The 22854-nt window shown below is 44.6% G+C and overlaps 1 protein-coding gene across 1 annotated transcript in view; it reads left to right on the top strand.

The window, feature by feature from the left end:
• The window catches only part of LOC145397789 (uncharacterized), a 49259-nt gene that overhangs the window by 22986 nt on the left and 3419 nt on the right, over positions 1–22854 (top strand). The window contains exons 4-8 of the mRNA XM_080270812.1: positions 9538–9693; positions 13630–13837; positions 14830–14924; positions 16284–16413; positions 18955–19172. Coding sequence (XP_080126938.1) covers positions 9538–9693; positions 13630–13837; positions 14830–14924; positions 16284–16413; positions 18955–19172 — 807 coding nt within the window. The remainder of the gene's footprint in view (positions 1–9537; positions 9694–13629; positions 13838–14829; positions 14925–16283; positions 16414–18954; positions 19173–22854) is intronic.

Below are 22854 nucleotides of genomic sequence, written 5' to 3'. Positions count from 1 at the left end.
AGAGAAAGAAGGATAGGAAGAAGAAAAAGAAGAAGCTTATTTTTCAAGAAGAGAAAGATGATGTTAAACTATCATTTATATTCAGGTTCTGATTAAGACTATAAGTGAATGTGTGTGTGTGTGTGTGTGTGTGTGTGTGTGTGTGTGTGTGTGTGTGTGTGTGTGTGTGTGGACCATATGGGGACTCACCTGCATGTCACCTGTGATGGCAAAACACTAAAGGTGCAGCTGTTGTTCACTTTACTACCCCCTCCCTTCCTCTCTCCCTTCCTCCCTCCCTATCCCTTTCCCTTTCCCTTTCCCTTTCCTCTCCCCTACCTTTCACCCCCTCTTCCTAACCCTCCTGTTCTACAACCTCATCCCTATTGTGCCCAAGTCCCCTGTCTCCCCTTTCTCCTCTCCCCTCCTTTCTTCTCTACCTCTGCTGTCTCCCCCTACCCCTCCATAAACTTCTTCCCCTATTTACTCTACTGCTTCCCACTCCTATCCCTTCTAACTCTCCCTCTACCTCCATGCCCTCCTCTACTCTTTTTTTCTCCCCTCCCCTCCTCTCCTTTGCCTGTCTCCCCCACCGTTCCTTGTACCTCTCCCCTCTCTATCCTTCTCCCTTTACTTCCACAGTCCCCTTTCTCTTCCCCTCCCCTCTCTCCCCCACTCATCTTTTTGCTTCTCCCCTCTCTCCTAACCCCTCTTCTCATTCAGCCTCATCCCTATAATCCTCCCCTCCACTCCCCTGCCCTTTTCCCTCCTCTTTTTCCTACTTCTCTCCACTTCTCCCTCCCTCTCCTCCCCTCCAGTCGTCTCCTTGTACCCCTCTCTTCACCGCTCCTCTCATCTACGTAGTCCCCCTCTCTCTTCCCCTCGCCTCTCCTTTCGGGTTTTCCCCACCCCTCTCCTCATCTTTCCTCCTTCTGTTCCCCTCTTTTCATTTCCATACTCCTATCCTTCTTTCTCCTCCCTCTCCTCTCCTCTCACACGTCTCCCCTCCCCATTCCCCTCATTCCTCTCCTTCCTTTCCCTCTTTCTTTTCCCTGTCCTTCACCTCCATAGTTTCCTCTCTCCTCGTCCACTTCCCATGCCTCTCTTCCCTTTTCCTCTTCTCCCATCCCCTTCCCTGTCCCTCGCTCTCCTCCCCTCTCCTTTCCCCTCTCTTCCCTTCACTCCACCTTTCCCAGACTCTCCTCCCCTCCCCTCAACACCCCTTCCCCCCTTTCTCATCCCCTCGCTCTCCCTATCCCACTCTCTTCTCCCCTCCCCTCCACTCCTCTCCCCTCCCTTCCCTTCCCTTCCCTTCCCTTCCCTTCCCTTCCCTTCTCCTCTTCCCCTTTCTGCTTCCTTCATCTGACCCCTTTCTCCTAACTTTTCCTTCCCCACTTCCTCTCTCCTTCGTCCCTCCTTTTCCAGCACTTTTACCTCCTCCTCCTCCTCCTCCTCGCTTATCCCAGAAAGCAGAATGCAAAAATACTGAACCCAACAAACTCATACTCGTCCCTCACATCTCAGCCAGTAGCCGGTGGGACGCTGCCCGGGAGAGAGAGAGAGAGAGAGAGAGACAGAGAGACAGACAGACAGACAGACAGACAGAGAGACAGAGAGAGAGAATTGGCAGAAGACTGGGAGAGGGAGAGGGAGAATGTGAGAGAGGGTGAGTATTAGGTAGAGATCTAGAGGAAAGAATGGAGAGAGAGAGAGAGAGAGAGAGAGAGAATGTTTTGCCTGCGTGTTCTGTGTGCCTGTTTGCATGTGTTTACTGTGGCTGTGAATGTTTACAATCCCTGACTGTGTATATATGACTGTTTATGTGACTTGTGACTACTTTGTGTGTGTGTGTGTGTGTGTGTGTGTGTGTGTGTGCGCGTGTGTGTGTGTGTGTGTGTGTGTGTGTGTGTGTGTGTGTGTGCGCGTGTGTGTGTGTGTGTGTGTGTGTGTGTGTGTGTGTGTGTGTGTGTGTGTGACAGATAGACAGCCAGATAGAAGTGGCCGAGGAATGGGAGAGAGAGAGAGAGAGAGAGGGAGAATGTGAGAGAGTGGGGGTATTAGGGCGGGATTGAGAGGAAGGAATAGAGAGAGAGAGAGAGCATCGTATCTAGTTCTTCTCACTAACATATTGACACTCTCGTCCACGAACATTGCCACTCCAGGAGAACACCCCCGTCCTCTCTGCACTCTTCATCAAACACCCTAAAAACCTCTGTCAACGATGCCTCTGAGAGAAGCATGTGCAGTTCAGCCATTGATTATTATTTCTGTCTCTTCGGGATCCATGGGACACTACTGGATCATTTTGTCTTGTGGAGTTGGCTGCCATGAACGTGTGTACCCCCCAAACGCAGGAGAAAAAAATATAATCATCATCATCATCATCATCATCATCATCATCATCATCATCCCGCCTGTTTTTCGCGCCTATAAACTTTTTTCTCTACTAGCAAAAATTTGAGCCGAATTATCTATGGACCCCTGGCATACCCCAGTCCACTGCTTTATACATTCAGGCCCACATCTGCCTAGTACATGTATGCAGGGCGTCGCGAGGGGAGAGAGACGGGGTAGACAGATGCTGACAGTGGACCCAAATTATCACCATGATGATTTGAAAGTTCACACGCTCGTATCTTCCATCACTGACAGGAAAAGGTGTATCCTCATGTCCTGTTCGAGTGTGTGTGTGTGTGTGTGTGTGTGTGTGTGTGTGTGTGTGTGTGTGTGAAGGTTTGTGAGGTTGTGTAAGAGGATGTGTGGAAGTTAGAGGTTGGGTGTGTGAGGGTATGTGAGGTAGTGTAAGAAGGTGTGTGGTAGGCAGAGGTGGTGTGTGCAGTGGTAGAGGGGTGTGCATAAGTGGACGGTGGAGCTGTGTGGTTAAAAAACGTTCCTCCTCTCCCTCCTTATCCCCCAAAAGACGGATGATGGACTGCCAAAGGGGAATTCCAGCCTTCAGTCCACCGAGTCCACATTTCAGATGAGCATGAGGTTACAACTACTACTACTACTACTACTACTACTACTACTACTACTACTACTACTACTTTTACTATTACTCCCACGCCACATCAGGTTTCACCCTCCAACGAACCAAAAGTGCATTTCGATCATTTAATGCCCGTGACGACAGAGAGAGAGCAAGAGTATGTTTTTTCTCATTAGCCATAAATTAAGTATGCAAATGACCCAGCCGCGCCTTTGATCATCCTGCGGGTTTTTTCTGATGATAAAAGGAGCCTTATTATACTGGAAAAACACATGTCCACCGAAATTGCCGCCGACTTTGTGATTATCAGATCTATTATTAAAACTGAGAGACAAGGAGAACGCTATCCCCCTCCCCCCTTCCTTTTTTTACTTTGTGGTAGTGGTTGTAGCTTCTTCTCTTGCAGTCCACCATCCTCCTTGCTGGGGCAGGGAGGGCGGGAGGGGCGTCTGTATAAGCGGGCAGAGGAATGTCGGTGCAACCAGGTGAAGGCGTCCATCTCTAGCGCCATTGTTTTACATGATTTTTGAAATATAGGAAGAAGAAAAGAAGTTTCATCTTTATGTCTCGCTGTTGATTAGGTTTTTGTGCAACGAAACGCGACGGTGGAGAGGGACGCCTTCACTTGGTGGCACAGATATAGCCTGGCGAGTCCTCTGTCCTGCTATACAAAACGTTTCTTCCATGCGTCAGGACAGACAACCAACTGGCGGAGAGAATTTAGCTTAACTTTCAACAAGTGGCAAAGCGAGAAACAAGAAGCATATAATTGCCTCCGCAAACGAAGTTGGAGAAGGTTATGTATTCACCTATGTTTGTCTGTTTGTCTGTCCACACGATATCCCCAAAAGTTCTCAATGATTTCCAGTGAAATTTTGTGGAAGGATGGGCCATGGGCAAAGAAAGACTTGCATATATATTTTTTTTTTAGGGGGGGGGGTCTGGATCCGAATCCAGATCCTGTGTGCCCCGCACAATATCTTCAAAAGTTCTCAATGACTTTCAATAAGATTTTGTGGAAGAGTGGGCCATGGGTCAAGGAACAATTGATTAAATTGGGGGGCGGATCCGGATCGTATGTATTACACACAATATCTCCACGGATCCGGATCCGGATACTTTTTAATGGCATTGGTATTAGCGGAGGTATGCGCTCTCTGGGTGCATTCTAGTTATTATTATCACTCAAGAGTGAGAGTAATGGAAATGAATTATCTGAGAGAAGTGGGTTACGTGGAGGGACAGACAGACAAATATGAGAGAGAGAGAGAGAGAGAGAGAGAGAGAGAGACAGACAGACAGACAGACAGACAGACAGACAGACATGACCTGATAATAGTGTGTGCCGAACTGATCCCTGTTGAACGTCCATTTGCATACGTGCTCCGGGCTCCTTGGCAGATCCTATCCAGTCAGATGGTAAAATGTAAGTCACTCCTGGGAAATTGTCTGCTGTTAGAAAATGGATATGCGATAGAAAATGGAAAAATGATATGGTAGTTGCCCAGCGTAGGTAAGTGGGCAAGTAGACTGAGATAGATCAGTGTCGATGGACATGGTGTTGATTGATTGATTGATTGATTTGTTGATTGATTGATTGATACATAGGGTTAGTAGATGGATGAATAGAAAACAAAGTGGTTGATGAACAGACTGAGGGAAATAGATTGATGGACATTGATAGATAGATAGGTGGATAGAAAGGTAGATAGGCACAGAGATAGATGGTTATATAGACAGACTAGAAATACACACACACACACACACACACACACACGAGAGAGAGAGAGAGAGAGAGAGAGAGAGAGAGAGAGAGAGAGAGAGAGAGAGATGCTGTGAGTGGTGGCTGACGGGGATGAGGATGACAAGGGACCTGATGCACTTGAGAGAGAGAGAGAGAGAGAGACTTTCTTTACCTTCACATGAGATAATCTGAAGAACTCCACAAACACCTGAAGTAAGCTGTAACAGTCCTCGCTTCCGGGAAAGATCTTAAGACTTATTACGTGAAAAGTCTGGCAAACCAAGACGCACAGGTTCTAAGATACAGGTGAGATTCTTGAAGGTGCGTAGGCTCGTTTAGGTGACTCTTAATTCTGCTTGCTACCTGGAAATCAGACTTAGGAGTTTTAATAGTGAAGTTTATAGGAGAGAAATGTTGTTTGTGATATAAGTGGATTAAGCAAGGATAGGAAATAAAGGTTCAACACACACACACACACACACACACACACACACACACACACACACACATACGTGCTCCCAGTGTCTAGTAAAAGGTAATTATAAGGGACATGAGCCTGGGACTAGAGACTATCCATCTATCCATAGCCAGTCGCCTTAATCCCGTAAGGGGTGGCCACAAAGAGACAGACATAGGAACAGACGGACATAGCTACATAAACAGTTAGATAGATAGATAGATAGATAAACAGACTTGAATTCATGGTGTTGGTGGTAGTTCCGTGTGAGTGAGGAGCAAGGTGCTTAGTGCTCACACGGGCTGGAACGCTGATAAAAACCTAGGATGAGAGCCCTGTTTGCTCAAGACATTTCCACACCAGGATAAGGCTGAACCAGGCTGAGGTCATGTCCATTTCTCATTACCTTATTACACGCTGAGACTCATTTCCTTTGGGGTTACTGGTTACTTCGCCTCCAGTCATTTCTTCGTTACTTGGTTACTTATTTCTTGGTTACTGGTTGCTGTACTCTCCTTAACTGGGATAATGTCCGCTTCTCATTACCTTATTTTACGGTTTGACTCATTTCCTTTTGGGTTACTTGTTACTAAAAGCTCAGATTACTTTTTTACTCGTTACTGTATCGTTTTTACTCTAACTTGGCCCAGATTTTCGACCTTTTGCTGCTTATTTCACTTAGCTCAGTGGGAGAAAAAAACAATATAACAGCTCCATGTACTCTTCAGTGCTCTTCTTCGTGACTAGCATCGTATTTAACTGTTAATTTCCTGTTACGGTTCAGCATTCAAGATGGAGGGATAGTTATTTTAGGCCAAGTTGAAATAAAAATCGTATAGTTCCACCTTCAGTCATTACTTTATTACGTCACCTGTCATTAACCATCTAATCACTCGTTACCTGGCCAATCATTACCTTATTATGCCTATCATGTCATTACACCGCTAGTCATTACTCGGTTGGGCCCCGATAATTGCTTGGTCAATGTTAATTACACTCTGTCATTATCCTGTTACGCTCTGACAGTCAGTACCCCACCAGCCATTAATTACAGCGGCTTATCATCATCGTTATCATCATCATCGTCATCATCATCATCACCCAAACCCTACCTCCCACTAATTATCATCATCATCATCATCGTCACCAGCACCACCCTAACCCAGCTTCCTACTAATCATCACCATCATCATCATCATCATCATCATCATCATCATCATCATCATCATCATCAGCACCACCCTAACCCAGCTTCCTACTAATCATCACCATCATCATCATCATCATTACCTTACCCTCCACTGTACCACATACCTCCTTAGAATGCCTACAGAGCTAATAAAATGAAATGAAAAATTGAACTTACTGATGCCAAACAAACCAGAGAAACAAGGAGGGGAACAGGGAATTCACCCCCCCCCCTCGACCTACAATTGCTCTAAGCCAAACTTTTGACCGTATCCCGTAACTTTCACTTCCGACCGATTGTTCTCAAAATCGATTTACGTCATCCTTGCCTGATACTTAACCCTTCCCTCAAGTATGGTCCAAATCGAATCCAAAGAGCTTAAGTTAGCTTTGCACTGTGGCCCTGACCTTTGGCATGTTCCTCTTCTTAAAATGCAATCACTTCATCGTTGGCTGACCTCATGTCCTTCCCGCCAGATTTGGTCCACTTCGAATCAGACCCGTTTAAGTTGAAGGACCGAATCTTAACTCTGCCTTGTGACCTTTTATCTTCAACCAATTGCCATCATAATTTAATCCCTTCTTTCTTTCCTGACCTACTGCCGTTACACCAAGTTTGATCTAAATCGGATCAAAACTGGCTGAGTTGACCTTGCTTTTGACCTACGACCTATGACCTTTTTCTGGCATAATTTATTCACATGTTCCTCTGATCTTCAAGTAGTAGAACAAGCAGCATCATTAAATCTAACTAGTCATTACGTCACCACACATAATGAGTCATAGTACCTCATACATCATTACGCTCACCTAATTACATCATTACGCATATAATTACCGCCCATGTCCCACGCTCCGTCTGTGCTCCATCGTAATTCTCGTCCTCATTATCATTTTTCAGTGTCTGCCCCCGTCACTCACTCCCCATCCAGTTTCTTACGCCGTTTGTCTTCTTCCTTCCTCCTCCTCCTCCTCCTCCTCCTCCTCCTCCTCCTTCTCTTCATTATCTTTCTCCCCTCCTTCACCCTCCACCTCGTCCCATCACTCCTCGTCTCTTCTTCTGTCTGTCTGTCTTCTTCCTACTTCCTCCCTCTTCTTCCTCTTCCCCTCACCTCATTCCTCTCTTTCCCTACATTCTTCCCCCACGTTCATTCGCCATCTTCCACTCCCCACCCAATCTTTCTCCTCATTCCCCTCACTCCCCATCCTCTCCCTCTGCATTACTGTAACTCCTCAAGCTGTCTCTCCATTCTCTTTATCAACGCCTCTCCTCTTCCTTTCTCCTCTTTTCTCTCCCTTCCCATCCTCACCCTTTGTCCCCACCCCCACTCTTCTCTTTGTCCCCAACCTCACTCTTCTCTTTGTCTCCATCCTCACTCTTCTCTTGGTGCTCACCCTCACTCTACTAATTTCTCACCCTCACTCTTCTCTCTTTTACTTCCCATCCTCACTCCTCACCTCTTCCTACTTTCACTCCTTTCTCACTTCTCACTTTTTCCTCAACTCCACTCCCTCCCCACCACCCCATCACTCTTCTTCCTCACACCCCAGCCCCCCCTATACTCAACCCCCATACCTACCTCATCACCCTCTTCCCCCACCTTCCACCCTCCCCACCTCCGCTCAACCCTGTCATCCTCAACTTCCATTCCTGCACCCCACTTCCATCCACCACTCAACCCCCACACCCACCTTCCATCCTCCTCACATCTCCCCAGTCGTCCTCCCCTCTACACCTCCAGCCCTGCACCCATCACACCCCCATCCGGCCTCAAATCCATGCATATTACAAGCAAATATTTACTCCCGCCTCGGTAATATTATAAACCCCGGGATTTTATGCTCGCTGAACTAAGAGCTTAATAATTACCAGCTCAGACGAACACACGGGGTCACGTCATCATCGTTTATCACGGCCTGGGTGATTACAGGTTAACTCCCCTTGTTTACCCTCATTTCTTATTACACACACGCTCGCGAAGTGAAAGTGATGTTATGTTTTGATCGGTGTGTGTGTGTGTGTGTGTGTGTGTGTGTGTGTGTGTGAGAGAGAGAGAGAGAGAAAGGTCGTTAACAATATAATTGAAACATATTTTACTAAGTTTAACAGAACTTGGTGGAAGGGTTGAGGGTTAACCAAAGAATAGCCTTATTATTATGTAGAACAAATAGATCAGAGGTCAAGGTAACAATCCTAGGGCAAAGTTTACCTAAGAAAGATTTGGGAACAGTCAGAGGTCAAGGTCATAGGGCAAGGTCGAAGTTCAACCCATATGTGTGTGTGTGTGTGTGTGTGTGTGTGCGCGTCTTTGAACTAAAACATCTTTGATCTGAAATGGATGGGTTAAGGATCACCATGTTGCAATTACCCTCAGCTTTCCCCCATTCCCTCTCCTCTGTCTGGCTAATCGTTAACCAATATCCGCCCCTAACATAAATCCTGGATACGCTGGTAATTAAAGCCCATGTCTGACCCTATATCCTCCGAAAAATCCCCCTTAAGCTCAACAAGAAATCGCCTGGAAGCATCAAGAATAAAGTACAAAAATCGTCCTCTTGGTGATGGAACTAAAAAATATAATGAGGGCTTATTAAACCCCTTCAGTCCGATTTTTTATTTTTATTTTTACTATCTTCAGACGATTTTTTTTTTTCAGTTTTATATAGATTTTTTTTATACTTATGGGTTAGATACAGCATTCATATACCTTTTTACCGCCAGATGGCAGCAAAAATTAAATGAAAAAAAGTTGCCCTCCTCATGAAAGGGTTGATTAGAGTGTGTATGAAGTCCATTTAAAAGAGAAATGAAGACTATAATATGTGCAAATGGTTAGGCCAGTGAGATGAAGCCAGGATTCCAGGGGCTTGAATTATGTGTGGATGATTGTGTGGACCATTTTCCTGGGCATGATTTTGATAGTTCTCACATTTATTCTACTAACTCTTTCCTTTATTTCTGGATCTTGCCTCTCTCCATCTTTAGGTGGGAAAGAGTGAGGATGAAGAGTAGTAGTAGTAGTAGTATCGCTATTAGTATTAGTATTATATTATTATTATTAATCATTTATATTTCTCACCCCATCATTAAGTGGCACAAAGTCAAAATCTTGTCGATGATGATGATGATCATAATGATAATGATGATGATGCCTTTTAACCCTGCTACCGCGCCTGCAGATGTGGGGTCGAGGTGCTGTGGCTGCTGCGGGCGTGTGGGTGTGGACGTGGGCGTGGGCAGGCGTGTTGGCGGGGGTGGGCGTGGCTCAGAGGCCCCCCTGCTACAACTGTCACCCGTACCCCCACCCGCGATCACACCCACCAACACGTATTACAGTAAGGCCAAAGTCTGTTCACAGCCATTCATCATTCCTACCAAGCCTTTATACACCGCCATACATCATTCATACCAAGCCTCTGTACACCACCTTACATCATTCATACCAAGCCTTTATACACCGCCATACATCATTCATACCAAGCCTCTGTACACCACCATACATCATTCATACCAAAGCCTTTATACACCGCCATACATCATTCATACCAAGCCTCTGTACACCACCATACATCATTTATACCATGCCTCTGTACACCACCATACATCATTCCTACCAAAGCCTCTTCACCACCATACATCATTCATACCAAAGCCTCTATACCACCATACATCATTCCTACCAAAGCCTCTATACACCACCATACATTATTCATACCAAAGCCTTTATACACCATCATATATCATTCCTACCAAAGCCTCTGTACACCATTATACATCATTCCTACCAAAGCCTCTACACCACCATACATCATTCCTACCAAAGCCTCTGAACACCACCATACATCATTCCTACCAAAGCCTCTATACATCACCATACATCATTCCTACCAAAGCCTCTTCACCACCATACATCATTCCTACCAAAGCCTCTTCACCACCATACATCATTCATACCAAAGTTTCTGTACCACCATACATTATTCCTACCAAAGCCTCTATACACCACTATACATTATTCATACCAAAGCCTTTATACACCATCATATATCATTCCTACCAAAGCCTCTACACCACCATACAACATTCCTACCAAAGCCTCTCGAAACCACCATACATCATTCCTACCAAAGCCTCTACACCACCATACATCATTCCTATCAAAGCCTCTCGAAACCACCATACATCATTCCTACCAAAGCCTCTGTAAACCACCATACATCATTCATACCAAAGCCTCTATACACCACCATACATCATTCCTACCAAAGCCTCTACACCACCATACATCATTCATACCAAAGCCTCTATACACCACCATACATCATTCATACCAAAGCCTCTGGAAACCACCATACATCATTCTTACCAAAGCCTCTATACACCACCATACATCATTCCTACCAAAGCCTCTATACACCACCATACATCATTCATACCAAGCCTCTGTACACCACCATACATCATTCCTACCAAAGCCTCTATACCACCGTACATCATTCCTACCAAAGCCTCTTCACCACCATACATCATTCATACCAAAGCCTCTACACACCACCATACATTATTCATACCAAAGCCTTTATACACCTTCATATATCATACCTACCAAAGCCTCTACACCACCATACAACACTCCTACCAAAGCCTCTCGAAACCACCATACATCATTCCTGCCAAAGCCTCTACACCACCATACATCATTCCTACCAAAGCCTCTCGAAACCACCATACATCATTCCTACCAAAGCCTCTATACACCACCATACATCAATCATACCAAAGCCTCTATACACCACCATACATCATTCCTACCAAAGCCTCTGGAAACCACCATACATCATTCCTACCAAAGCCTCTATACACCACCATACATCATTCCTACCAAAGCCTCTATACACCACCATACATCATTCCTACAAAAGCCTCTATACATCACCATACATCATTCCTACCAAAGCCTCTATACATCACCATACATCATTCCTACCAAAGCCTCTCGAAACCACCATACATCATTCCTACCAAAGCCTCTATACATCACCATACATCATTCCTACCAAAGCCTCTGGAAACCACCATACAGCATTCATACCAAAGCCTCAGAGTACAAACACACTCCTACCACAGCATTGCACCATTATTTTTCCCATTCCCATATTAATAACTCTGATATGCATTAATGTCAAGGGCTGTTTGAAATGCCGTATGGAGAGCAGTGGGATACCCGTGATGGGATAATTCATGCATTAGCACTGTATAATAATTCTGCAGCCACGCTTTCTGTATCTCGTGCCACAATTTTATATATCAGTGTAACTTACTGGGATTTTTATCATAGAAATATAAGTAGAAGAATATGAAATGAATTCTTGTATATCGCCGAGGGACACACAAGAGCTCTCCGTCTTAGGCAGGAAGCGGCTGAAAGGCTTGGGGCTTTGGGAAAACTGTATTTCCTGTTGAAAATCGTCTTTTAAAGATGTGCTGCACTGAGGCCGGCGTCGGTCTACAGAAAATTCACAGAAAAATATCTGATCTTTTTGTTGTTGTTGTTATAATTTTTCAAGATGTGGTCAGCTTTGTCCCCCAAAAAATATAAGATTTTTTCTAAAGAACAGTTTTGTTTATACCTTTGACTACGTAGTAGTAAATTAGAAAACTTGACAAGTCTTTTTTTAAATACAAATGTGTGCTTCTTTATCATTCATATCGACAGAAGGAAGTATACAGTATTTTTTTATTTGGGAGCAATAGGTGATTATTACTGAAATGTTCCTTTAAAGAATGAAAACTTTATCAGAGAGCGCAATAATAATTCCTGATTCAGTGTATTAACGTTTCTATTTCTAGATGAGGAGCACTCCGAGTGAGATGCCAGAGTTTAATCCTCGTCCATGTGAACCAGTTAACCAGACGGCGTAGGTGTAATAAATAAGGCTAAACAGCGTCGTTGTTAAGGCGAGCTGAGGTAACAAAAAGCCATTACAAAACTGGAGTCGGCCGTGTGTTGGCAGCAGCTGCACAGGAGGCCATTCCGCGTGAACCCTTGCCCACAGCTGAACCTTATTAATGTACTTAGCGGGCTGCAGTTAGTGCCGGGCTGCTGCAGGTAATGGTTCCTCCTGTTGAAGGTTTTACAGCCCTTTGCCCCAGGTTGCCCTCGTCGCTAATGTCGCCCCAGAGTCGTTAACAAAGTTCCTCAGCACCAGACCCGCTACACTGCTCCGGGATCATAATCGTTGCTGTGTATAGCGCTTTATATATCTGGTATGAGGCTGGCTGGTTCAGTGAAGGAGAAACTAAGCATATCGAAAGTATGCCAGTGTGCTGTGTTACCGACATGATGCTGGGTAGATAAAGGTGAGACTAAGCACGTGGCAGAAGAGTTTACTGGTGTTTTTGTGCCCTCGGTTTGGTGATTGATTTTGGGGAGATGAAGTAAACGCATCGCAGCAGGGGTTACCAGTGCGTTGTGTCTTGGTGGCTATAGATGGATTATCATAAAGCAGAAGCAGTTGGTTTTACCCATCAACTTGACCTAAAATTACCATCACTCCATCTTAAGTAATGAGTTGTTATGATAGATTAATGCTAAATTAGGATGTAAGTCACGAAGTTATGCTATAAAAAGGATGTAGAGGCACCGTATTGCCTCTGAGCAACGTGACATATGCTGCAAAAGAAGGAAAATCTTTGCCAAGTTAAAGTTAAAAGAGTATAGTAAGTTTGAAGCTGGGGTGTTGGAGAGAGTTAATACGCAGCATCGGAGGTTACCATTAAATCATCCTATACAGTGTGATGTCAATGGTTTCCCATAATGTGGGTACATGAACGAGGCAGTAAACACACCGACAGTTAGGTTACCGTACCAGTGTGCTGTGTTGCCGATATGGTACTGAGTAAATAAAGCAGAGAGTACACACATCGTAGAATTTACTATTGTACTGAGTTACCGATATGATACAAGGGGAAACGAAGGATTAAGTAAACACGTACGTAGCAGCAGCTACTAGGGTATTGTGTTTATGATATGAGTGCCATACCGGTGTTTTGTAGTAAAGTAGAAGCATTAGTAACCACGCAAACTAACTTTATTTCATTATTTGGATTATCATTATCATGGAAGTATTACATTTTGCATTTATTACAGCCAGAGCGCGAGCCTCGTGTTCCGCTATAGTACAGGACGGGTGTGGATGCTGTTGGGTGTGTACGGAACAGGTGGTAAGCTAGTATATCGATGTGTCCTCACCTGGATTTTTTTTTTTCAGGTGGGAGGGTCGTGCAAATATCCTTGTGAGTGCGGGGAGGTGCCAGAGTGCGGGCCAGGTGTTCCGCTTATCCAGGACGGGTGTGGGTGCTGCCGGGTGTGTGCGGGACAGGTGGGGGAGCCGTGCCACCACACCGCCCCCTGTGACACCGCCAAGAACCTTACCTGCATTTATGACACGACACCTGGGCACACCGGCACTTGTAGAGGTAATGTGCCGTTGCCTTCATTTTCACTTTTTGTTTTTCTGTAAGTTTTTTCGTACCTTTATCGTCTTTCTTTTACTACTTTTCGTTTTCCCGTGTATTTATTTCCCACTTTTACTGACTCGTTTTTGGTGTATGCAGTTATTTGTGTATTTTCATTGTCTTTCTTTTATTAGTTGTTTACATACTTTTATTGCATTTCTTTTACTTTCATTTTACCGTATACAGTCATTTGAGTATTTTGTTCATCTCTCTTTACCGGATACTCCTTTGCATATATTTGCCTTACAGTAATTTCAGTGATTTTAGATTTTCATTAATGCTCTTGTATATGCAGAGTCTGTAGAACTAATGAACGTAGCCTCCGTATTCTTGTAAAAGAAAAAAAAACGAAAAGAAAGAAAGAAAGAAAGAAAAAGAAAACGAAAAGAAATATGTCATGCCCCCGACTTAAAAAAATCGCTTGTGATTCTTACATACTGAACTTTACTGAAAATAATAACTGTTATAGATTCTCGGTATTCTCATCGTCAAATTGCACACAACGAGCAGTTTTATATTATAGGTCACTAATAACACCTTTCAGGCTAGCACTTTGAAAATTATTTATGGCCATGGCTTTAACTAAGAATGATGACTGTAAACCCTCTGATGGTCGCTTCGTCTCTAGTATACTATTCCAGCTAAAGCCAGACGATTTTATTCAGCTGAGAGTGGGTCATAGGAGCTTGAGGGTGTTGATATTGCCACTATCAGCCCTCACAGCTCTACATCTCCTCGTGTACTGTGTTCCAGATACAGCCATACGATTCAGTTTTCCGCTGAGAGTGAGCCATAGGAGCCTGAGAGTGATTAAGAGTGTCATAAGAGCCTGAGAGTGAGTAAGAGTAAGTCATAGGAGCCTGAGAGTGAATAAGAGTAAGTCACAGAAGCCTGAGAGTGGGTAAGAGCGAATCACAGGAGACTGAGAGCGTTAATGAATCCTCCTCCTCCAGATGCGAGGGAGAGCCTGGGGTGTGAGGTGGAGGGTCGTCACTACCACCACGGGCAGAGCTTCACACCTGACTGCCGCACCCAGTGTACTTGCCAGGTGAGACACTCCCTCTACACAAACCGTCGTATCTTCCAGGCTAGAATTACACCAGGTTATAAATTACACCTACCACACCTGTCCATACCCTTTCACACTAACTCCATCACCTGCCTACCCTTCCACACCTGCCCATACTCCCTCATACTAAACTCCATCGCCTGCCGAATCACACCCTTCCACACCTGACCATACTCCCTCACACTAACTCCATCACCTGCCGACCCAAACCCTTCTACACCTGCACATACTTCTTCACTCTATCACGTATAACTATATTTCATTCCAAATCAAAATTATGGTGATGGAGCTAGAGTGAGGGAGTATGAAATGCGGAAGACTGTGAGTCGTGGCCAAGAATTATTTTAGTTTGGAATCAAATATATACCCTTTCCACCTTACCTTGACCCAAAATGTCCGTCTCTTCACCATTTAAATACCGAGATGCAACAAGAGTAATAGCAGAATACGACACTTGTAAAAAAAAAAATTACCATAGAAAGGATGTAAAGAAGCAGTTTGTCTTATTCTGCCACTGAACTACGGGAATTAAGCTGCAAAAATACGCAAAGCCCCGTTAAGGTGAATAATATAATAATAATAATAATAATAATAATAATAGTAGTAGTAGTAGCAGTAGCAGTAGTAGTAGTAGTAGTAGTAATGATAAGTATAGGAGGAAAATCCAAGCCAGGTAGCTGAAGGTCAAGTATTTATGAGAGTTCGTAACACCCCCTTCCTAGCGATTTATTGCATTCTACAGTGCACATTAATACCCTTTGGTATACTATGCCTTTAACAGTGATATGTATTGCATCAGTGACATATAAAAGAATAATTAAGATAAACTACAAAGAGAGAGGCTATAAGAAAGGCTCCAAAACTCTTTCATATTTCGTAATACCTCATCTTTAGCGATTTATTTTTCAAGTTACATCTCAGTATCCTATTTTGCAGCACATTTGGTCGCGTTCTAAGAGACTCTGGAGATTTCGTAAAGCCTCTTCCTTAGCTACTTATTCTGCTGACTAGACCTGAATATTATCTTGTACGTTATTGATACTGTATCGATATTAAAACTGTATAAACAACATACAAGTGAGTGTTGAGATATGAAATGCAAAATAAATCGCTAAGGAAGATGTGCCAAGAAAGAAGCCTCCTATTCCACCTGAAATACAAACATTTTATCCTTAACATTTGCTTACGACCGTTTTATTCATACCTTTTCCTACGACCGTTTCACCCTTAACATTTTCTTGTCTACAATTTATCTGTACCTTATTGATACGCTTCACCATTAACGCCTAAACTGACTGACCCCCCCCTCCTTCACCCACTGTCTCCCTTCTCCTCCAGAACGGTACCTACGCGTGTGTGTCCCTGTGCCCTGCCGAGTCCCTGCTGCCCAGTGCTCCCTGCCACAACCCACACCTGGTACCCGTCAGAGGCCGATGCTGCAGGGAGTGGATGTGCGACGCTGACCCAGGTGAGGCTTAGAGGCGTGTGACTGTGTGCCCGAGGAGGTGTGTGGAGTAGGTGTGGAGGTCTGGGGTTAGTAGGGAGGAGTGGGGTTACTAGGGAGGTGTGGAGTTAGTATGAAGTGTGGAGTTAGTGGGGAGGTGTGGAGCTAGTAGAAGTTAATGTGAAAGTATGCAGAAGTGGGGAGGTGTAGAGTGAGAGTAGAGTCAGTATGGGGTCAAGTGTGGAGGTTTGGAGCTAGTGTGGAGGTGTGGAGTTTGTGTGGAAGTGTGGATCTGGTTTGGAGGTATTGTGCTGGAGGTGTGGGGTCAGGGTTTAAAATGTGAAGTCAGTGTGGTGTGGAGTCATATGTTAAAGTGTGGAGTCAAGTCTAAGGAGTGGAGTGTGTTAAGGTGTGGGGTGTGTTAAGGTGTGGAGTGTGTTAAGATGTGGGGTGTGTTAAGGAGTGGAGTGTGTTAAGGTGTGGAGTGTGTTAAGAAGTGGAGTGTGTTAAGGTGTGGGATGTGTTAAGGAGTGGAGTGTGTTAAGGTGTGGGGTGTGTTAAGGTGTGGGGTGTGTTAAGGTGTGGAGTGTGTTAAGGAGTGGAGTGTGTCAAGATGTGGAGTGTGTTAAGGAGTGGAGTGTGTTAAGGTGTGGGGTGTGTTAAGGTGTGGAGTGTGTTAAGGAGTGGAGTGTGTCAAGATGTGGACTGTGTTAAGGAGTGGACTGTGTTAAGGAGTGGACTGTGTTAAGGAGTGGACTGTGTTAAGGTGTGGAGTGTGTTAAGGTGTGGAGTGTGTTAAGGTGTGGAGTGTGTTAAGGTGTGGAGTGTGTTAAGGTGTGGAGTGTGTTAAGGAGTGGAGTGTGTTAAGGTGTGGAGTGCGTTATGGTGTGGAGTGTGTTAAGGTGTGGAGTGTGTTAAGCTGTGGAGTGTGTTAAGGTGCAGAGTCAATATCTATGTTTGGAAATATTAACACAAAAATAACCACACACTTCGTCCCAATGAAAGGGTTAAGCCATGGCAGCATTTGGCTTGAATGTTGTTTTGTTTTGTTTTTAGACTAATTAACCAGTAAAACAACAGTCAGAGTCTAAAGAATGGGTAATGCTGCTTTTCATTGGAGATATTTGTGTGTGTGTGTGTGTGTGTGGTTGTGTGTGTGTGTGTGTGTGTGCGTGTGTGTGTGTGTGCGTGTGTGAATGTGTGTCTATGTCTGAGTCTGTGTGTGTGTGAATGTGTGTCTATGTCTGAGTCTGTATGTGTGTGTGTGTGTGTGTGTGTTTCTGTGTGCGTGCGTGCTTAGTCACCATAAATGATACTCACGAGGACAGTAGTGTTTATAGGACATTAACCTTGATTGACCTCGCGTTCCCTTCCGCCACCACCATCATCACCATCAACATCATCACCACCACCATCGTCATCATCATCATCATCATCATCACCATCTTCACCATCAACATCATCATTACCATCTTCCCCATCACCATCATCATCACCATCATCTCCATCACAACCCATCACCACAGATTGACCTACTAAACACAATATTTTCCTTCTTATGACAGTATTTTTCCTGTTTAACACAACACATAGCACTTTTTTTCATTCAGGGCAGCACACAGCATTTTTCGTACTCAGCGGAACACAGCATTTTTCCTGTCTCTTTTATCATTTGGGACATTTTGAGTTTATTGGACGTTAGGGTGGCGATGTCCAGTTAGTGTGGATGTGTGGAGTCAGCTTAGAGTCAGTGTGAAAGTGTGAAGTCAGTATGGATAGGATGAGTTGAAGATGCGTCAGTGTTAAGGCAAAACAAGAGTAAACACAACCGTCTGGGTAGTGATTAGTTGGCATTGTGTGAATGAGAGTGAGTTGGGGTTTAGTCAGTATTGGGGTGAGTGAGTCAGTGTTTAGTCAGCATGGAGTGAGTGAGTCTGTTTAGTCAGCATGGAATGAGTCAGTGTTTAGTCAGCAACGTTTGAGTGTGCCATTGTTTAGTCAGAGTGGAGTGAGAGGTGAGTGGGTGAGTCAGTGTTATATCAGTATACAGTGAGTGAGTGAATCACTGATTACCAAAGAGTAAAGAGTGAGTGAGTCAGAGATTAGTCAGCATGAAATAAGGAATCAGGGAATGAGTCAATGTTTACTCAGCATGAAGTGAGGAATCAGCGAATGAGTCAGCGAGGAGTGAGTGAGTGAGTGAGTGTAGGTGAGCATATCTGGAGTTGATTACACAGTGCAGGGAGGGGCGGGTGCTGAGACAATACGCCTCTGTTAATGAGCCTATTTGGGGCTTGCATGTTGAGGGATCATGCACGTCACGGTAATGCTGTGTGTATGTGTGTGTGTGTGTGTGTGTGTGTGTGTGTGTGTGTGTGTGTGTGTTTCTAGCTGGGTGACGCTGACAGAATTACACGAGGTCCCATTTTCCACAGACAAGGTGACGCAGCCGAAATTATACAAGTTTGTGTGTGTGTGTGTGTGTGTGTGTGTGTGTGTGTGTGTGTGTGTGTGTTTTAAGGACTTTGATGCTGCCGAAATTACACAAGTACGCATTTTCTGCAGGCAAAGTGACGGAACCCAAGGCGTGCGAGCGACCATCGGGGAGGTGGTCGGCGTGTTCGGTGCAGAGCTGCGGAGCGGGGGTATCTGTTCGCTGGGCTACCGACGACCGCTGCCAACTCGTCAACCAGACCCGTTTGTGTCAGCTGCGGCCGTGTCAGAGTCAGCAGCAAAATGCCATTGGATATCACGAGCGACACAATGGGAAGCACCACGTCAGGGTAGGTGTGTCTGGCTTGATTTACAAACAGATTCACGATCGTATTTTTTTTACGATCTTCTTCTTCTTCTTCTTCTGCTTCTTTTTCTTCTTCTTTTACGATCGGGTGTCTCAAGTACCTTAGGACCTTACTTTACTCAAATTTCGTAACACTTCTTCCGCAGCTATTTATTCTGTTGTTTTCACCACAGTATACTTACTGAAGACCGTACTTGTTTTTTTTGTGCGTGTGTGTGTTTTTTTTTTAGTTTGCGTAACGCCTCTTCGTCAGTTATTTATTTTGCTGTTTTCACCACAGAACACTCTTGAATGTTACTGATGGAAAGTATGTCATTAGTAAAAATATATGAATAACAAGCGATACCATCAAATGAGGCTCACACACACACACACACACACACACACACACACACACACACAGGCAGAGGGAGATACAGAGATTCAAATATTTACAAGTTTCTCTTTTGCACCATCACCCCATACTCACCCACTCCCCTCACAATCACTCTGGCTGGGGAACGCACACAGGCCAGACCAGTTTATTGCGCAGGAGAGTCGGCAAGAAACTATATATCGAGGCAGGGAAGTGAAGGGAGAGGGCGGCCATCACTCCCCAGTAATTACAATTCTGTCCAAGTCCTCTGAAGCCTTCCTCGTCCCCCTCCTGCATCGAGTTTACAATATATTAATTCACCCTGGAACGCGAGAGAGTGTGTGTGTGTCTGCATTTGTGGATTTGAGATTCGTATGCTGGGAGGGGTGTATATACTGTTCTCAAAAGTATACTACGTTCTCATGGCAGTTTACATAATTTTCCTGAACGTTTTTAAATAATCTGATGCCCGTAGCTTGATATTTATTCACCCCAAAATTAGAGTGTGTGTACGTTTGTGGATTTGAGATGCGTGGGCTGGGCGAGCTGTAATTGCTGGCCAAAAAAGTATGCTGTATTGCACTTGGTTCTCAGGGCAGTATAAATCTGATGTGTGTGTGTGTGTGTGTGTGTGTGTGCGTGTGTGGATTTGAGATGTGTTGTTTGGGACACCTGTGTTTACAGTTATCAAGAATCTAGTGCGTTTCACCCCATCACCCGGAGAAAAACATATCTGGGTATTTTCTTACTACTTCTAGATGACTTTGTTAACTTCATGAGAGATCTCTTGTAGTGGAGAGGTTAATGAAGGCAGTATCTAACCCCTCGAGTTCCAGAAGTCTCTGCTAAGGTAAATAAATGTCTCAATATAACAAAAATAAAATATAAATTGACCATCGGATTGAAAGATTTAAGTTCTCAGGGCAGTGTGAGTCTGAAGTCCATTACATTATATTTATTTATTTATCCCGAAAATTGACAGAGTTGATGGATTTTTGGCTTTGTGATTTGCTGGCCCCCTGGGATGTATTTATAGTTCCCAAAAATATATTGCAGTTTTGCTCTCTAGTTGATGTGCACAGCCTGAGGAGATGATCTTGAAGCGAGGATATTGCTACAAGGGAAGGAGGAAGGAAGGAAAGAAAAAAGGCTGGAAGAGAGGGAGGGAGGGAGGGAGGAAAGAAGGAAGGAGGAAGGGAGAGAGGGAGGGACGGACGGACGGACCGCTTGCTAGTGGGGTGAGGTAGGGTCCAGAAGGCAAGAAAAAGAAAAAAAAAAATCATAGTGAGAGAACGAATCAACGTATTCCCAGTGAACTGGACCACACACTCATTCCTTCACCAATCCAGTCCCGGGACTCCTGGCATCACCTCATAACTATAACATTCCATACGTAATTGCCTTATAATTGCTTATCAGATTGTACTGTTGGCCACACATGAAGCTGGAATGGTGTCTGTGTGGAGTGGAGTTCTTGCTACCATTTCTATCGTTTATGCATCATGGTTACTTGACTCGTTTAAGTTAATATTTGACACCTCGGTTTATTCATGTCAGTGCCACCAACAAACATGTGATTACGTCAAGGTTGCCAAGGGTACCAATTACTAGACCTCTGCTGCACACTGATGCTGTACCAGGTTTATGTGTTCCAACTGTACATCCTTCCATCAACCAGTCTTTTTTTTCATCAGGAGCGTGGGAACCCGGGACTTGGCTACTCATTCCCGACATTTAAGGCGGGAATGACCAGCCTCTCTCGCCTCTGAGTAGCATTTTCTCAATCTGGTTGGAGCTACTTATCATACTAAACCACTCGCCGTTTTTCGGTTCTAGAACAGAAAACCATTTGGCTTATCACTCAGTCTAGAGTCATCCGGAGACAGCACTACTGCAAGTGAGTGGATGGTTGGTGCCTCCACTTGACGACAGCAAAAATAATAAATAAATAAATAAATAGAAAGGAAAAAAACGAATATATACCTCATGATTTTCTTTATGATCATTGAGACAAGGACTGAAATTCAACAAAGACGAGGCTAGCACTAACAGGACGTGATTTAGGGAGATTGTATTTCCATATTTAATTAATAATGTTGCGTGGCCTAAAGATCTTGCTTATGTTCGACCCATGTGCAGAAAAGATTGAGTGTACGTACATGTCATAGCTCTCTCTCTCTCTCTCTCTCTCTCTCTCTCTCTCTCTCTCTCTCTCTCTCTCTCTCTCTCTCTCTCTCTCTCTCTCTCTTTAGTGTGACCCTCAAACCTTTCGCCTCCTCGTCTTAGATTGCTCACCACCCCTACTACAAATTTCAGGCTCTTGCAAAAGGCCGCATAAATTTTGTAGGGCCTTCTTTCCCCTCTCTTTCTGCCCCTTCCCCTCCTTCCCCTCTGACACTTCCCCTCTTTGGTTCTATCTTCCTCTCTCTTCGCCTCTTTCTTCCTCTCATTGCTTCCTTCCTGCTCTCTGTCGTCCTCTTCCCTCCCCTATGTCCGTCTCCTCACTTTCCTCTCTCCCACTACACTCTCTCTTTCTCCCTCACTATTCTCTTTCTTTCCTTTCTTCCTTCCTTCCTGTCACGTACCTTCCCTCCCCAACCCCCGACCATCTTCATACCCTTTCTGTCTTTGTCCCTTCATTCCTTTCTAATTTCTACATACACTTTTCCTTCCCCTCTTTATCTCATTCTAATCTGCCCTTTCTTTCCACTTCATTTTTTATTTTTCTGTGTCCTCGTCTCCTTTCTTCCTCTCTTTCCCCCCGCCTCTTCCATGCTTTATCCTCTCTTACCCGTTCCTTCATCCCCTTACTCCCTCTGGCCTTCCTTCTCTCTTTATCCACTCCATGTTCTTTCTTCCTTGCCCTAGTCCTTCCCCTCACTCCCTCGCCTCTTCCATTCTTCCCTCACTCCTTCCTTCCCCTCTCTGTCCTTCCCCTTTTCCTTCGCTAGTCCCTTATCCTCTGCCTCCATTTTCCCTCTCTCCTTAACTTTTTTTTCCCTCTCTAGGTTTTCCCTGTCTGTGCCTCCTTCCTTCCTTCCTTCCTTCCTTTCCTTCTTCCTTCCTCTCCTTCATTCCTTTTTTCCCTTTCGTCCTCGTCCCTGGCATCTCTGCTCTGCTTCCCTCCCCATTCCCTTCATTCTTCCCCTTCCACCTCTGTCTGCTCTTTTCCTTCCCTCTTCACCCTTCTCTGACACCCTCACTCCTTTTCTTTTAGTTTACTCCTTCCACACCAACCCTCTCTGCCTCTTTACCCTTTCTCCTCTCCACTTTCCCTCTTCCCTCTCCACCCTTCCGTTACCTTTCTATC

The sequence above is a fragment of the Coenobita brevimanus genome, chromosome 43, assembly GCF_032717465.1.
Source record: "Coenobita brevimanus isolate Jiangsu-jjx chromosome 43, ASM3271746v2, whole genome shotgun sequence".
Taxonomy (NCBI): domain Eukaryota; kingdom Metazoa; phylum Arthropoda; class Malacostraca; order Decapoda; family Coenobitidae; genus Coenobita; species Coenobita brevimanus.
Note: the sequence above shows the minus strand (reverse complement) of the source record. Positions and strands in the feature narration are given on the sequence as shown.